We start from the raw sequence: 12,770 nt of genomic DNA, 5'->3' as shown, positions 1-12,770 counted from the left end.
GAAAGCCATGCTTCTGATGTCCATTTTGTTTGTAGATGTTAATTTATTCACGTTTATATATTTTTATCTTCGTACGTGTATATATTGCTGAATTTAACAAGTACTATCTAATAATAAAAATAACAATAACATGTTATACGTGAAAAGCTTTGCATGGAGGTATAACAGCATTGTAACGCGCGGATTATTTTTTTTAAATACGGATTTAAGAAAACTCAAGGAAGAGAATGAATTTTTCCATCGCGATCGTCGAATCCAAAGATATACATATGTATCGGATCTATAAAAATTATCGACATAAAAATAAGACATAAACAGTAGTATTTTACGCAACTTTTTGCGGGCTATTAGCGGCCGCTGCATTCGTCCGGTTCTCCAGACGCGTTTCGCAAAGGTGCTCGATAATGAGTTAATCGGCGTACCGCTGGTCGTCGCTCGATACGTAGCATAAATCAGCAAGGCTGCAATTATATCCTTCGAATGTAGCAATGACGTGCAGCGGTTAATACCGCGGCTTCCTGAGACACAACCTACTTTCGATTCACGGATAATGTAATCAAATGTATGATTGATTGCAAAAGAGTTACTATGCGCACCGCGCCCAGTCTGGTCGCCAAACTGCTCACCTGTTCTTATGCCATGCCGTTCTCCATTTGCAATATTAATGATTTTTCAGAATTTTAAGGAATCGTAAAACGATCAGCCACAATGATTAGATTCAAAGAGAAATACATTTTTTATATAAAATATAGTTGAATTATATACAGAAAAAGAAAACAGATTGGTACCACATATTTTATAATACATAAATGAGGCAAATTTTGTCAATTATTGTACGATGAAAATACTGCTTTTTTATTTACTGTAAACGATTTGATAAAATCGGCAAGAGTTATTTCGCTATAACAATCAGTTCTCATTTCGTTATCAAAGCAGTAAAGATCTTACTCTGTAACAAGATTGCCAGGATTACGCTATCTTGCTTTAGCAGAAAGTTAAAAATTGGCTTTAATAGAAAATTTTCATATTTCCACGAATAACTATTTAACAAGATTTTTCTATTTCGCTAACGAAACAGGTTCCGCTATAATATTGAATAATATTGAATTGCTTATAATAACGAAGTTTGGTTACTTTCACATTGAATGTGTACTAGCAGCGATAGTTTCGTTGCGACAACAAATTTTTTTTCCGCCAAAGGACATTATGACAGATTTTGAAAACTAATAATCTTACTTTTGAAATCAAAAGGTTAACGAATTAAACGAGAAACTTTGAGATCGTCTATTCACCTACAATTTTGTTTGCGTTTGTTACAAACATCTTCATCTTGTTAGATATGTATACTCTTAAATGGAATCAGTGTAAATGACTTCAGTATTATCACGGAAAAACAAGAAGAGCAGCAACGATAAGTACAATGCTATAATTAACGAGATCTCATTGGAAAGATTCAATTAGTAATAGACGGTTTCAATCATGATATATTAGATTGCTAGAAACAGTGGTTGCGAGCAAGTTTAAGATATGTAATACATAATTCTATAAATTTGAATATTAATTAAGTGGATTTGACTGCATAGAAATGGAAATCTCTCCATCAAAAAATAGCAATTCTATAAATATAAGCAATTTCGATAGACATACCTTGCAAATACGATTGCCATTGATTTCATAGTGAAATCTTGCAGTGAAATCTTATTTACTGACCATAATCAGCCAGATATAAGACGGAAAAGCGAAATATAAGTGTTTGCTGAAGATAAGTGAAACGCTCACCGGTCCCAGTGAAATTCTGTATTACTGTCATTTTAATCAGTGAAATTTTCATCGATTTTGCTTAAGAGAATACATACACATATATGATATTTGCAGTTAAAAAGTTAAGATTTTGCTCTGTTTATTTTAAGCCCTGTATGTATATTTCTATCTACTTATAATATTTGAAATTATACAATGTATTTTCAGCATATATGTATATTTCACACGTCTGATTCATAGAAAATTACATCTCGAGTAATTTTCTGGAAAGCGACAGTTCTCGTCACGAGTTGCCAAGTGTAAATCCTTCGTAGCACTTCCGGTCGCGTTACATATCGCATCGGTCGGAGATCCGTCGACGTGTGCGCAATTACATAAACCAGATGGTTCGCGATAGCGTTTCGCTCACGCCAAAACGATCGACTTAAGATAGAGTAAGCGCGGACTGCAATTCCGTGCGAGGTAAATGCGCCCACGTCGTCGCACCAAAGAAGGCCACAACCGAAGCGTGGATTTGTCCCGTCTGTGCGAGAAATGTTAGAACTGTTGTTCGACTAGACGTTCGCGTATAACCCCCCGGGTGTTACTGCAAAACTACCACGTCTACCACACGAAGTATCGGACATCGGACTGGCACAGCGCGTTCCGCCGAATAAAACAATGAAGCATAGATAGATACCGCTTGTGCAATGTAGCATATCCATCACTAATCGTAATTTTACGTGGGTTGACGTGTCGCTTTTGTTGTAAAAGTGCAAAATCTGCGATAAGATAACAACGATTTTGCAAACGCAATTTCTCATGGAAATGTATTCCGATATTTGATATTTTTTTCTATATCTGATACAAAATCGAAAAGGAAAAAGTATGAGTGTGCAAACATATTAGGCTTATAAATGTCATGGTATTCTTGTACCCTCGTATTTTTGGAGCTTCGTTATAATGAAGTCTTTTTCTTACCTTTTTTATTAGAAATTATTTAATATATTGGTCACTTATTCGATATCCATATGAATACTTTCTAAATTGATAAATATATTCATATTTGATATTTCATCTCAATATCGACATCAACTTGCAATCCTTCGTGCACGTGGATTGCAGACACGCGATAGTAATCGGTAGTTCTCAAACCACGAAAACAAATTTGATCGCATCGTTGCCGAGTCTACATACATATATCGGCGCGTATTAAACCGTTACACAACGATCTGATTTCTGTAAGCAGACGTTAGACGTTAGACGTTCTAAAACGCGGTTTATCGTTCTCTTAGAAGGCATACTCTCGCCCGAACGCACGCTATAATATTTCGTGCGCAATTACGATTCAGACGTCAGCGACAAAACTCGCAGCGCGCTCGCTCGTTCGCTCGCTCCTATGATCGTGAGATACGTTTATTCCATATTTGGCTGATGCCGTAATGCAAGCGTATCGTAAATCGTAAACGAGATATGCACGCGTCTCTTTACCGCTGTTAACGGACGAAGTGAATTTATAATTTTATTGTACACCGTCCCCTCTCCCATGGCACTTCCGCGTTTTTATCGTTGTGCAATCAACGATCCGCCGCCGCACTTGTTCCCGTACCGAATGACATTCCTCCGCTCTTAAGAAACATAAAGAATATTTTCGACTCACAATCAGAGTATAGATGTTAAGATTATCCGAACTTGTGTTTCAGTAAGAGGAATTTTAAGCTATAAAAACGATCATTGTTGGCGTTGCAATGGTCCAAATGCTTATCGTTTAGTACATAATTTTTACAAATTTATAGTAATAATAATAACTTTATGTAAATGCACACACATATTTGATATTTTACAAAACTGACGAAACATTGTAACTAAAATAACAATTGCTCTATGATTTCGCACGTCGTGTATATTCGTATGTGATTATTATTTTTAGAATGCAAATTCTCATAAATAACTCGTTTTATATAAAAATCGACGCCAGTCAATTTAATTAAATCGTGTATATGCGCATGCTTAAATGTGCAGAAGCGAGTCGATGGTCCATGATCGAACCGTGCGTGCAGCTGTGCACGCGTGCAACTACGGGGAGATCATGTGAGACCTGTTGGCCCCGCCCTTTGCCGACCAGATGTCATTACTCATTACGCACGCTGCGTCGCTACGCAATTCCTTCATCTCGATTAAAAGACCACGAAAAATCGCTTGCGTCCGGCAACTTCAGTTCAATTCTCTCTTTCTTCTCTTATCGTCTATATATCCTGTCTTTTCCACCTAGCAGATGCAATGGAATGATAAAACGAGCGTTTGTTAGAAGAGCGGATTCTCCACAGTCGTTCTTGAAACTTGAATGTAATTTCCGACGATGGAGCAAGTTCTAAACTCTCTGTAGCAGGTTTTAAACTCGTAGAGGATTTCGAGAGAAAATTATGGAAATAGCAGACGCTCTTCAGTCGAAAGCGAATTCTTACTTAGAAAGGACTGTATGCTTAACTGAAGAATGATAATTCTTCAACGGATAATCGACAGGATTCCGATCTTTGACATCGCGATTTCACAATTGCTCTTAATTGTAATTTAGGAGAAACGTAATTAAAAAGATATGGTCCTATAATAATTTGCAAAGTTATTATACATAATAAAATTTTTGCTCTTCTATCTGTAATAACTATTACTAAACTGTAATAAATAAAAGATAATAATATCTTTTTTTAGAAGTATACATGCTTTCTATACAAGTCCAAAATCTTTATGGTAATAGCGGTAATATTTTATTTCACAATTTTAAATACGCGGCGTAGTCGTAGCTAATGAAAGAATTAAAAACGTTTATCACGTCGTGACACATTCCCATAGAGATAAAGAAAAATGTTTCTATGGAAAATATGATGTTTCCGCGGTGAAATCTACGAAAATTCACAGTTTATACGGGCTGATCACGGGAACATCACGCATAACGAAATAACAACACGCAAGCGGTGATAATTCATATTATTTACCACCGTCCTCCTTTCACCATCCCTCATCGTTTCTCGTGCTAACGTACGTCAACACAGCCAGATTATTCGCGTATAAATGCAGCAGGTTCACGAGTCACACCTGTTGCACACCTCGCTCCAATATACCGGTGCTCCTTTCGCATTCTTCTTCTTTTCGCCGCGCTAGAGCGCTTTTTCCTCTCGAGTCATGCGCCCGCAAAAAGGTCACGATTGAAGTGACCGCCGGCTGCAGACGGAATCGCGAATCCTCTTTGCACGACGCATCGCAAGGAAAATGAGTATACTTACGTCGCGAACAACGCGTCTGAAGTGGCATTTCGGTTTAGAACCTAGTGCGTGGGCGAAGAGACCGTTTCACCCGTTCATTCGAAGATTTGACACGCTTAAGAGAATCGGGAGAAAGCGACGAAAACATATTTGTGAGGACTTGACATAAAAAAGGCTATATATAAGTGTCGAAAAGAAAAATTGCACTAAAGATTGCTCTTTTCTTATAAATATTATATGTATGTGTAAAACAAAAATTGTTTTTCTATAGAAATAATTAATCATTCCTGCACAATATTCTCTTTTATTTGTTTATATATAATATATTAATGATATTTATTTTTACCTATCTATATGATATTTGTGATAATCTATTACTGATTTCTTTGTACTCGCGCGATATGAAACAGTTTGCATCTATATGTTTGTCACAGATACAAAAATCACGACCCATTCCGAGCGGCTTGCGCGTAAGCACGTGCCCATGCAGCAACGCGATATAGTTCCACGTATTATGACTGCATTTGCGACATGGAAGGCCCTCCGCATAATGCGAAAAGAGGATCAAGGTACGTAACGATCGCGTGGTAGTGGAGATGGGTCTGGCCGGGTAATATCGCGTGCACGCGTACATTGCATTTCAGTCGCATTAGATTTCCTGCCGGAGCGCAAACGGAAACGCGTATCCTCTTTCTTCCGTGAGGACGGCGAACGGGGATAATAATCTTGGATCCTCTTGTACGCAGTCCGTTAATCCGCGAGCGGTGACGCTCGGTCTACGAGATTGTCTCAGAAAAGTAGTTTCCGTGTTTTTTCGTCATGTCTTTATGTTTTTAAAATATACGTTTTATGCATCGTCATTTTTTTTCGACAGATGTATACTTCCCGGTTTAAATCCAATCTTATTAACATAACAAGAGAGTAGAATAAAAAAATTCGGCTTGTGAAATAAACGGATGATGCAATATCTAATTGTGTCACTTTGGAGATTTCCAATGGATGGCTCGATTCATACCATAATAAAACAGACGAATAAAAATAATACTCATCGTGAAAGATTGAAACGTGGACGAAGACGCATATATTACTTTTTATAACGATAATTCGGGATGACAAAATATTATGCGGTTGTTGATTAAAAATAAACAGCATTTATTTTAGAATTAATAAATAGAAATTACGGATCAATTAAAAATATCCTTTTAGTTAACTCTACTTTTTGTCTTAGTTTTAATTCTTTAATTTTAGCTGTGGATAAAATAGCGTCCACAATAGTTTTCTTCTTCTTGGAATTTTATTGAAATTCTCTATATCTCTTTCTTCATCATTTAAAAATATATAATAATATTCATAGTTAGAAAAAACTTAAAATTACTGGGTTAAAATTTTCGCGTTGCTTTTTTCTGTAAAAGAAACAGTCAAAGATAATTATAACATCGCAGTGACAAAGTTACCGGAATCGTACACGTTTCCTTTAACGTGGGTATAAATAAATAAAGCAGATAATAAGCTAACCAGATTTCCCGTAAAAAAATTAAGTTCGATCGACGCCAAGACAAGAACAAACGAATGAAAATAAAACGAGCATTTAAAAATTATACATACCTGTCACGAGGCCGATGATTTATAAATAGCGCGTATATAGCGGTATCTCACCACACTCGCATTAACATTCTTTTGTATCTCTCCACAATGCAACGTAATTGTAAATGTCTCGCGCCTCGAATCTCCATTCGACGCCCACGTCCCATACCACGATAATGGGTTAAGTCATAGGCCTTGTGTTCCCTGGAATACCTAATCCTGTAAATCACACGTCGAATTTATTCGATGCTTGCGCAAACCTAATCGGTCATTTCGCATCGCTCGAGGGATTGTAAATTGTGCAAGTGTGCCGCAGATTGAACTAATACCGACGCCTAGTCGAAGTACTTTGACTTGAATACATACATGTATATATCGGAGAAGTATAATTTTCGTTTTTTTAGACAATTACGCACTAACAGAATAATTTGACGGGCAAGTCTAAATATTTAAGATCAGAACACATATTTCCATTTAGAAGAAAATCTCCTTTAGATTTGTGATAAAATTCAGAATAAAATTTTATGTATAAAATTTAACAAGTCGTAATTATTGCAATTCCCTGAGCTTGTGATTGAGAACTGTGATAATTTGACGAGAAAAAATATTTGAAAGTAAATATAAAAGATTAAACATAAAATTAATGAATAAATAGCAGTATATAATATTAAATTTGTCAAGGGAAGATCCAAGTCCATATTTTTATTAATAATTCTTAAATAATATAGAAAGGCCAAGAACAATTTTGGAAGGATATTATGAAAAGCATACATATATGAAAAGCATATATATATGTCGATTTGCGAACGTTAAAACTATCGCCGCGTTTGGCGTTCTCGCGAATACTTAACGTTTTATGTGCAGACTTAGAGAGAAATAGCGATTTGCGTGGGATTGGAATGCCCGTGTAGCTCGATCGCGTTTTATGCTAAAATGCGAGTACGTACGTGTTGCGAGTTCTTGAAAATGTCGATCTTCTGAGAATAATTAACGCGAATCACGATTCCACATACCCTTCTGACTCATGGCTTTCTTAATATCTCGATCTAAAAAAAAGAATTTAATCGCCACGTCGAAATTACATATAATCGTGATACAGCCCGCACCACTTGCTATTTGGCACGAGTGTACCGTGTAGAACGACGATTATCTTGCACGATAATTAAATGGACTGCGTCTCGTCGGTTAAAGTCGCTAAAAAATCTCAAACAAGTTGTCAAGCGCCATTAATACGAAGGATAAACCGGTGCAACCACGATCTATTTAAAGAAATTATGACTGCGCTATTGCGTCGCATAAAGGCGTAGTAGAATCCTCGACGAGAAATTTCTCTTAAAGAATTTTAAATTACGAAGAATAGATGAATAACATCATGCCATTTTTTTAATACATGATGTTACTGTTTCATATTAGGTACAATGGAATATTTGTAATACGAATTGAAATAAAAGTGGACATATATTGCATTTATAATGAGCTTAACTTTAATTGTTAGTTACAAATTTTGTTGCGGATACTTTTTAAATACAAATCAATGATCTACGATCAATGCGTGGAAAAAGTTGCAATTCTCACGCACTTGTGCATGACCAATATTATATGCTTTAATTTGCCGTGACATCTCGTTGCATGTTTTTATCGAACGCGTAGGCAATACATGCACGCATTTTTTTCAAGATCACATTTAAACTTATATGAAAAGATTATGGATGAATATTATATGAGATATAAAAATATACTTAAAATATAAAATGTTATATATAAAATAATATAAATATTTTAAAAAGATAATAAACGTTGTGTATACAAGAATATATTTTTATGTATTATATTATTATGGTAAAGTATTATAAATTAGTTCTATATAACAAAATTTAACTTGACATGGCCAAAACTAATTTCTGTAAAATAAATGTTTTTTTTCTATAGAATATATGTATATAAATATATATATTTTACTTTTTTAAGACAAATGTTTAAAATTTAACGTAATAAAATTACAAAATAGATACTAATTCTATACATAAAAATTATTTTCTGAAAAACACACATATCGTGTTTCTTATATTATAACATATTTTTATTTCTTAATGTATTAACGCGCGATGTTCTTGGCGAGCACTCACACGTTCGTGGAGTGCAAGGACCGTCCGAACGCGTTGCAGCCGCTCAGTTACTAGGCAGGGACACTCCGATCCAATGCAAATGCACTCTCGACATCCGACAGGTCTCTGCATAGGCGTGTAGGCGAGAAAGACGTCCATCCTTTTTTGCAGGACCACTCTGAGTTGCTAAGAGTAGCGTCGATATCCTCCCGTTACAGACGTCGCCTGTTCTTTCTTATCCCCGTTCAATAGAATTATGAAAGGTCGAAGGCATAATTTAATCATAATTTTGGTTTACAAATACCAGATTATTTATCTGATATGTTCAATAAAGTTTTTATCAATAATTATTAATTTACTCCTTGGCTTAAAAGTCACATTGTATTTTATTTAAGAGAGAGAGAGAGAGAGAGAGAGAGAGAGAGAGAGAGAGAGAGAGAGAGAGAGAGAGAGAGAAAGAGAGAAAGAGAGAAAGAAAGAAATATAAATGATAGAATACGATATCATCTCTATTATTTCCTACATACATAAAAATATTTTCGGATAGAACTGAAATAGATTGCTAATATCAAATCATAATTTGTATATTATTTGATTAGATAATGTGTTCGATAAATTATATAAAAAATAAAAATAAATATACATTCAGAAGTTATATACATTGTTTTCAGTTTCATTTTTTATTGGAATTTTCCAAGATATTTAAAGATCGCTCATCCTCGCTACCTGAGAGTTCGAATAGCCGATTGCAGCCGAAGTTGTAACATCTCTTTTTTGATCATAATATGCCTTCTCGCATTTAGCGAGATAATCGAGTGACTTGAGTTCTTCCGTTTGTGCGACTATTAATGTTCCGGACGATGATTGGAACTTTTCTCAGTAGAATTTTAACATTTTCTCCTTACCGAAATTTTTAAAATTGTCGACAGTCTGACTGATATGATGATGATGATGATCCTCGAGCTGCTTCCAAACGGTCGCTTTTACTATAGCCATATCTTACCAGAATTGGCGACAAAAGTAGCGAGAGAAAATGTATATACAAAAGCAAGTATGTGCGAATAAATTTTTGTTCCGCGATATTTTTTTATTGTTTATTTATTTGAAATTTATTTTTTGTTATAATTTTATTGTTTTATTTTAGTTATATATATTAATTTTTATAAGCCTGTTGAATTTGGGCAATTTTTTAATTTTCGCTTCAATGCTCCAAACTTCAACTACAAACATATATATGCTTTCCTCGCAAATGAAAGGCAACTTTCTCAAGACGTGTATGTATACGTCTCTTGCAACTGAAGGGTTAATATACAAGGTCGGTACACACATTCGAACGTTTCGAAACAGTCAACATCTTTACAACAAATACTTTGTCAAGATATTATCCATCATAATATTGAGACACTTAACCGTGCACGCTTCGCGCAAGAGGAAGCATGATATTGCACGCGCTGAATAGCGAAATATACAATATTTTATATATATATATAATAAATTAAAGAATGTGTGTTCTCGTCGGCTACATATTCTCAGTCACCGTTTGGTCCGTTACATAACTTACGTACAAATTCGTCGTATGTAAAATTACAATATATGTATATTATATAAAGATTCCTGCGATACGCGCACTGCAGCGGGTGCAGTAAATGGAAACATTGGCGAAGCAAGCACAGGGCAGTTTGAATTTCATATCTTTCAATGCTAATTGCGCAGGGTAAAGGTAAAGAAATTTGATCGGCTTTGTATCGGCTTGCCTCGCCAACGTTTCGTGTGAAGTATCAATCTCAAATCTTGGCAAGGTGACACGCGGCGAAACGAGGATGTCGTCGACGTCGTCTCGTTCACTGTTACACCGGTGGCGGTCCATTCGGATAGGAGGCTATCGGCGTGAAGCTCCTCGCGAGATTGTTAGAGAGCATACAACTGTAGTCTTCCTCTGCAGACGGCACCAGCGATGCGACGCCAAGCAGTATCAGCATCAGCGCTTGGATTGGGAGAGAAACTCGTAGAACTCGTCCTAAGAAGCGATAACCACGTGCCACTACCGTCCGGTCTCTTTCGTCACCACTGCAACAGATTTCCAGTAATGGAATATTAAATGAGATTGTCTCGTCGATCGTGGCGCGAGAGCCAACATTTTCTTACAAACGACAGAACTTTAAATAAAGTTCTATCATGAAGAAGCTAATGGACAGATATCGTCACGGAAAAGAGACAAAGAAAACAACATACTCTGTGCCGTTGGCGTGAGGCTGAGCAGTCCCAGAGGCAGCTTCGTCGAGTAGCTACAGTTCAACAAAACAGAAAACACAAACAATAAGATACTGTGCAAGTGATTACTACGAATAACTTTATGGAACGCGTGGAAGTGCCATCGCGATGATTTTTCATCATCGGATGACGCCTCTTGCTCTGAAATTAGTTCGTGATTTTACTAATTTGTGCAATAATCTACGATAAACGCTATACATCAATATAGAAATAAAAGCAAAGTATCTCATCAAGTAATGTATAAAAGAGACACTCTATCGTGGCGAATCTATAAAATACAAATATCCCCCGCTTCTACCCAGTCAGCATTTAAAGCAGATCTAAAGATTTTTATTAGATTATTTGAAGATGAAGCTTTTAATATATCAAAACGTTATGGCTACAGTGACATTTAAAATTTCATTTTTCTCTGATTTTCTAAAGAATCGATTTTTAATACAGTAGTAACGAGTTACTCTGTGTATCATATATACTATATTCTCTTTGTATGAAAAAAAAAGAATACTAGTATCTTTTTAACATAGATTTATATTTTGTAATTTTTATTCATATTATTTCACGTATGTGCATGCGTCGCCATATCTGTTTCAGTTTTCAGTTCGCGCCCTGCAGCGGCGACACGGCTGCGGTCCGCACTCCGCGCCATGGCCGCCATTACTGAATTCGTGTTGCGGTCGAGCCGAGATCGCTCCGCGTTTTTTACCCACGTTTTTTATGCAAAAGTGAACCAAACGCGAAACTAAGTGCTCGAGCATCGAACAAAGTGCTCAGGCTACCGTTCTAACATGTTAATTAAACACGCGCGGTCGTAATTAGTAACGATTTCCTTCCGAGTATTCGAGTCTTTTTAGAACATTTCTCTTTTCCTTTGGCGTCTGTTATGTAGTTGGAGCGGAATAACATCAGCCAGAAGTCGACGTCGATCAAAAAATCCGATAATGGCAGCAACGGCGGTAAGTGATCTCATATAAAAAGAAGGTTATATAAAAACTCTCGATTAATATCGATAGAATATTTAAATTCTTCGACTTTTACTGATCTCATCGATCGAAATATTCGTACGTATCGCGTAGTATAAGTACATTTAACCAGTAATTCGTTCTCGGCACATAAATCATCATGCTATTTTGTAAATGTTGGGATTTTATTTATTAATATTTTGAAATGCTTCGAGACTAATAAACTTTTAATTTCAAAATAAAAATATATATTATATATCCATTGTGTGGACGTTAGAAATTAAAATAAAATGCATTACGTCGGATTTTATTTACGACACGACTTGATCGAGCACCAATAAATTAGAAATTCCGTTTTTTATTTTTAAGTTAAAATATAATTGTGTTCTTAAATTATCATTATATATATATATATATATATATATATATATCACAATGTTGTACATCGACTACATCTGGTGTAACACTATCTATTATGAAATCTACTTCAGGCTTATACGAGCTCGCGACAGTAATATAGATAAATTAATCAAATTATGTCACGGCGAGCATTGCTTTGACAGATGTAGATTTGTTATGAGTAAAGACAATTTAGAACTTACGTCGTGTGAGAGAGATGCGAGAGATGTAGACGTAACGGCGAGACCGACGTCCCGCGGGTCCAGCCCGAGGGCAGCTCCCAACTTAAGAGTGTAGATTCCCGTGATTCTTCTTAACGACTGGAACCTTAATCGTAGTTCTTGCAGACGCGTTCTGGTTTCCGTCTGTTCGTCCAAAAGAGGATAAGTTACCTCCTGTAACGATATCACTCGCGGCTCGCAACGTTCTAGGTCACTTCGCAATTCCCTAAA

The 12,770-nt window shown here is 36.0% G+C and overlaps 2 protein-coding genes and 1 long non-coding RNA gene across 10 annotated transcripts in view; 1 reads left to right on the top strand and 2 right to left on the bottom strand.

The window, feature by feature from the left end:
- The window catches only part of LOC139775174 (uncharacterized), a 115,008-nt gene that overhangs the window by 8,413 nt on the left and 93,825 nt on the right, over positions 1-12,770 (top strand). For both annotated transcript variants that reach the window (XR_011718759.1, XM_071710978.1), the window contains exon 2: positions 5,435-5,569. Coding sequence is in view for 1 of the 2 variants with exons in the window: in XM_071710978.1 (XP_071567079.1) it covers positions 5,435-5,569 (135 nt within the window). In the remaining variant the exon portion in view is untranslated. The remainder of the gene's footprint in view (positions 1-5,434; positions 5,570-12,770) is intronic.
- Positions 6,038-7,681, bottom strand: LOC139775175 (uncharacterized). The gene is made up of 3 exons (XR_011718760.1): positions 7,532-7,681; positions 6,606-6,803; positions 6,038-6,403 (listed from the first exon to the last, which is right to left on the bottom strand). It is a non-coding gene; the product is annotated as an uncharacterized lncRNA (long non-coding RNA).
- The window catches only part of Msp300 (Muscle-specific protein 300 kDa), a 90,458-nt gene continuing 87,457 nt past the window's right edge, over positions 9,770-12,770 (bottom strand). For all 7 annotated transcript variants that reach the window (XM_071710966.1, XM_071710959.1, XM_071710962.1 and 4 more), the window contains 3 exons: positions 12,522-12,765; positions 10,922-10,974; positions 9,770-10,756 (listed from right to left, as the gene is read on the bottom strand). In XM_071710966.1, coding sequence (XP_071567067.1) covers positions 10,537-10,756; positions 10,922-10,974; positions 12,522-12,765 — 517 coding nt within the window. In that variant the 3' untranslated portion in view covers positions 9,770-10,536. The remainder of the gene's footprint in view (positions 10,757-10,921; positions 10,975-12,521; positions 12,766-12,770) is intronic.

The sequence above is a fragment of the Temnothorax nylanderi genome, unplaced genomic scaffold (genome assembly GCF_030848795.1).
Source record: "Temnothorax nylanderi isolate EJ_2023f unplaced genomic scaffold, tnyl_v1.0 TNYL_tig0094_pilon, whole genome shotgun sequence".
Taxonomy (NCBI): Eukaryota; Metazoa; Arthropoda; class Insecta; order Hymenoptera; family Formicidae; genus Temnothorax; species Temnothorax nylanderi.
Note: the sequence above shows the minus strand (reverse complement) of the source record. Positions and strands in the feature narration are given on the sequence as shown.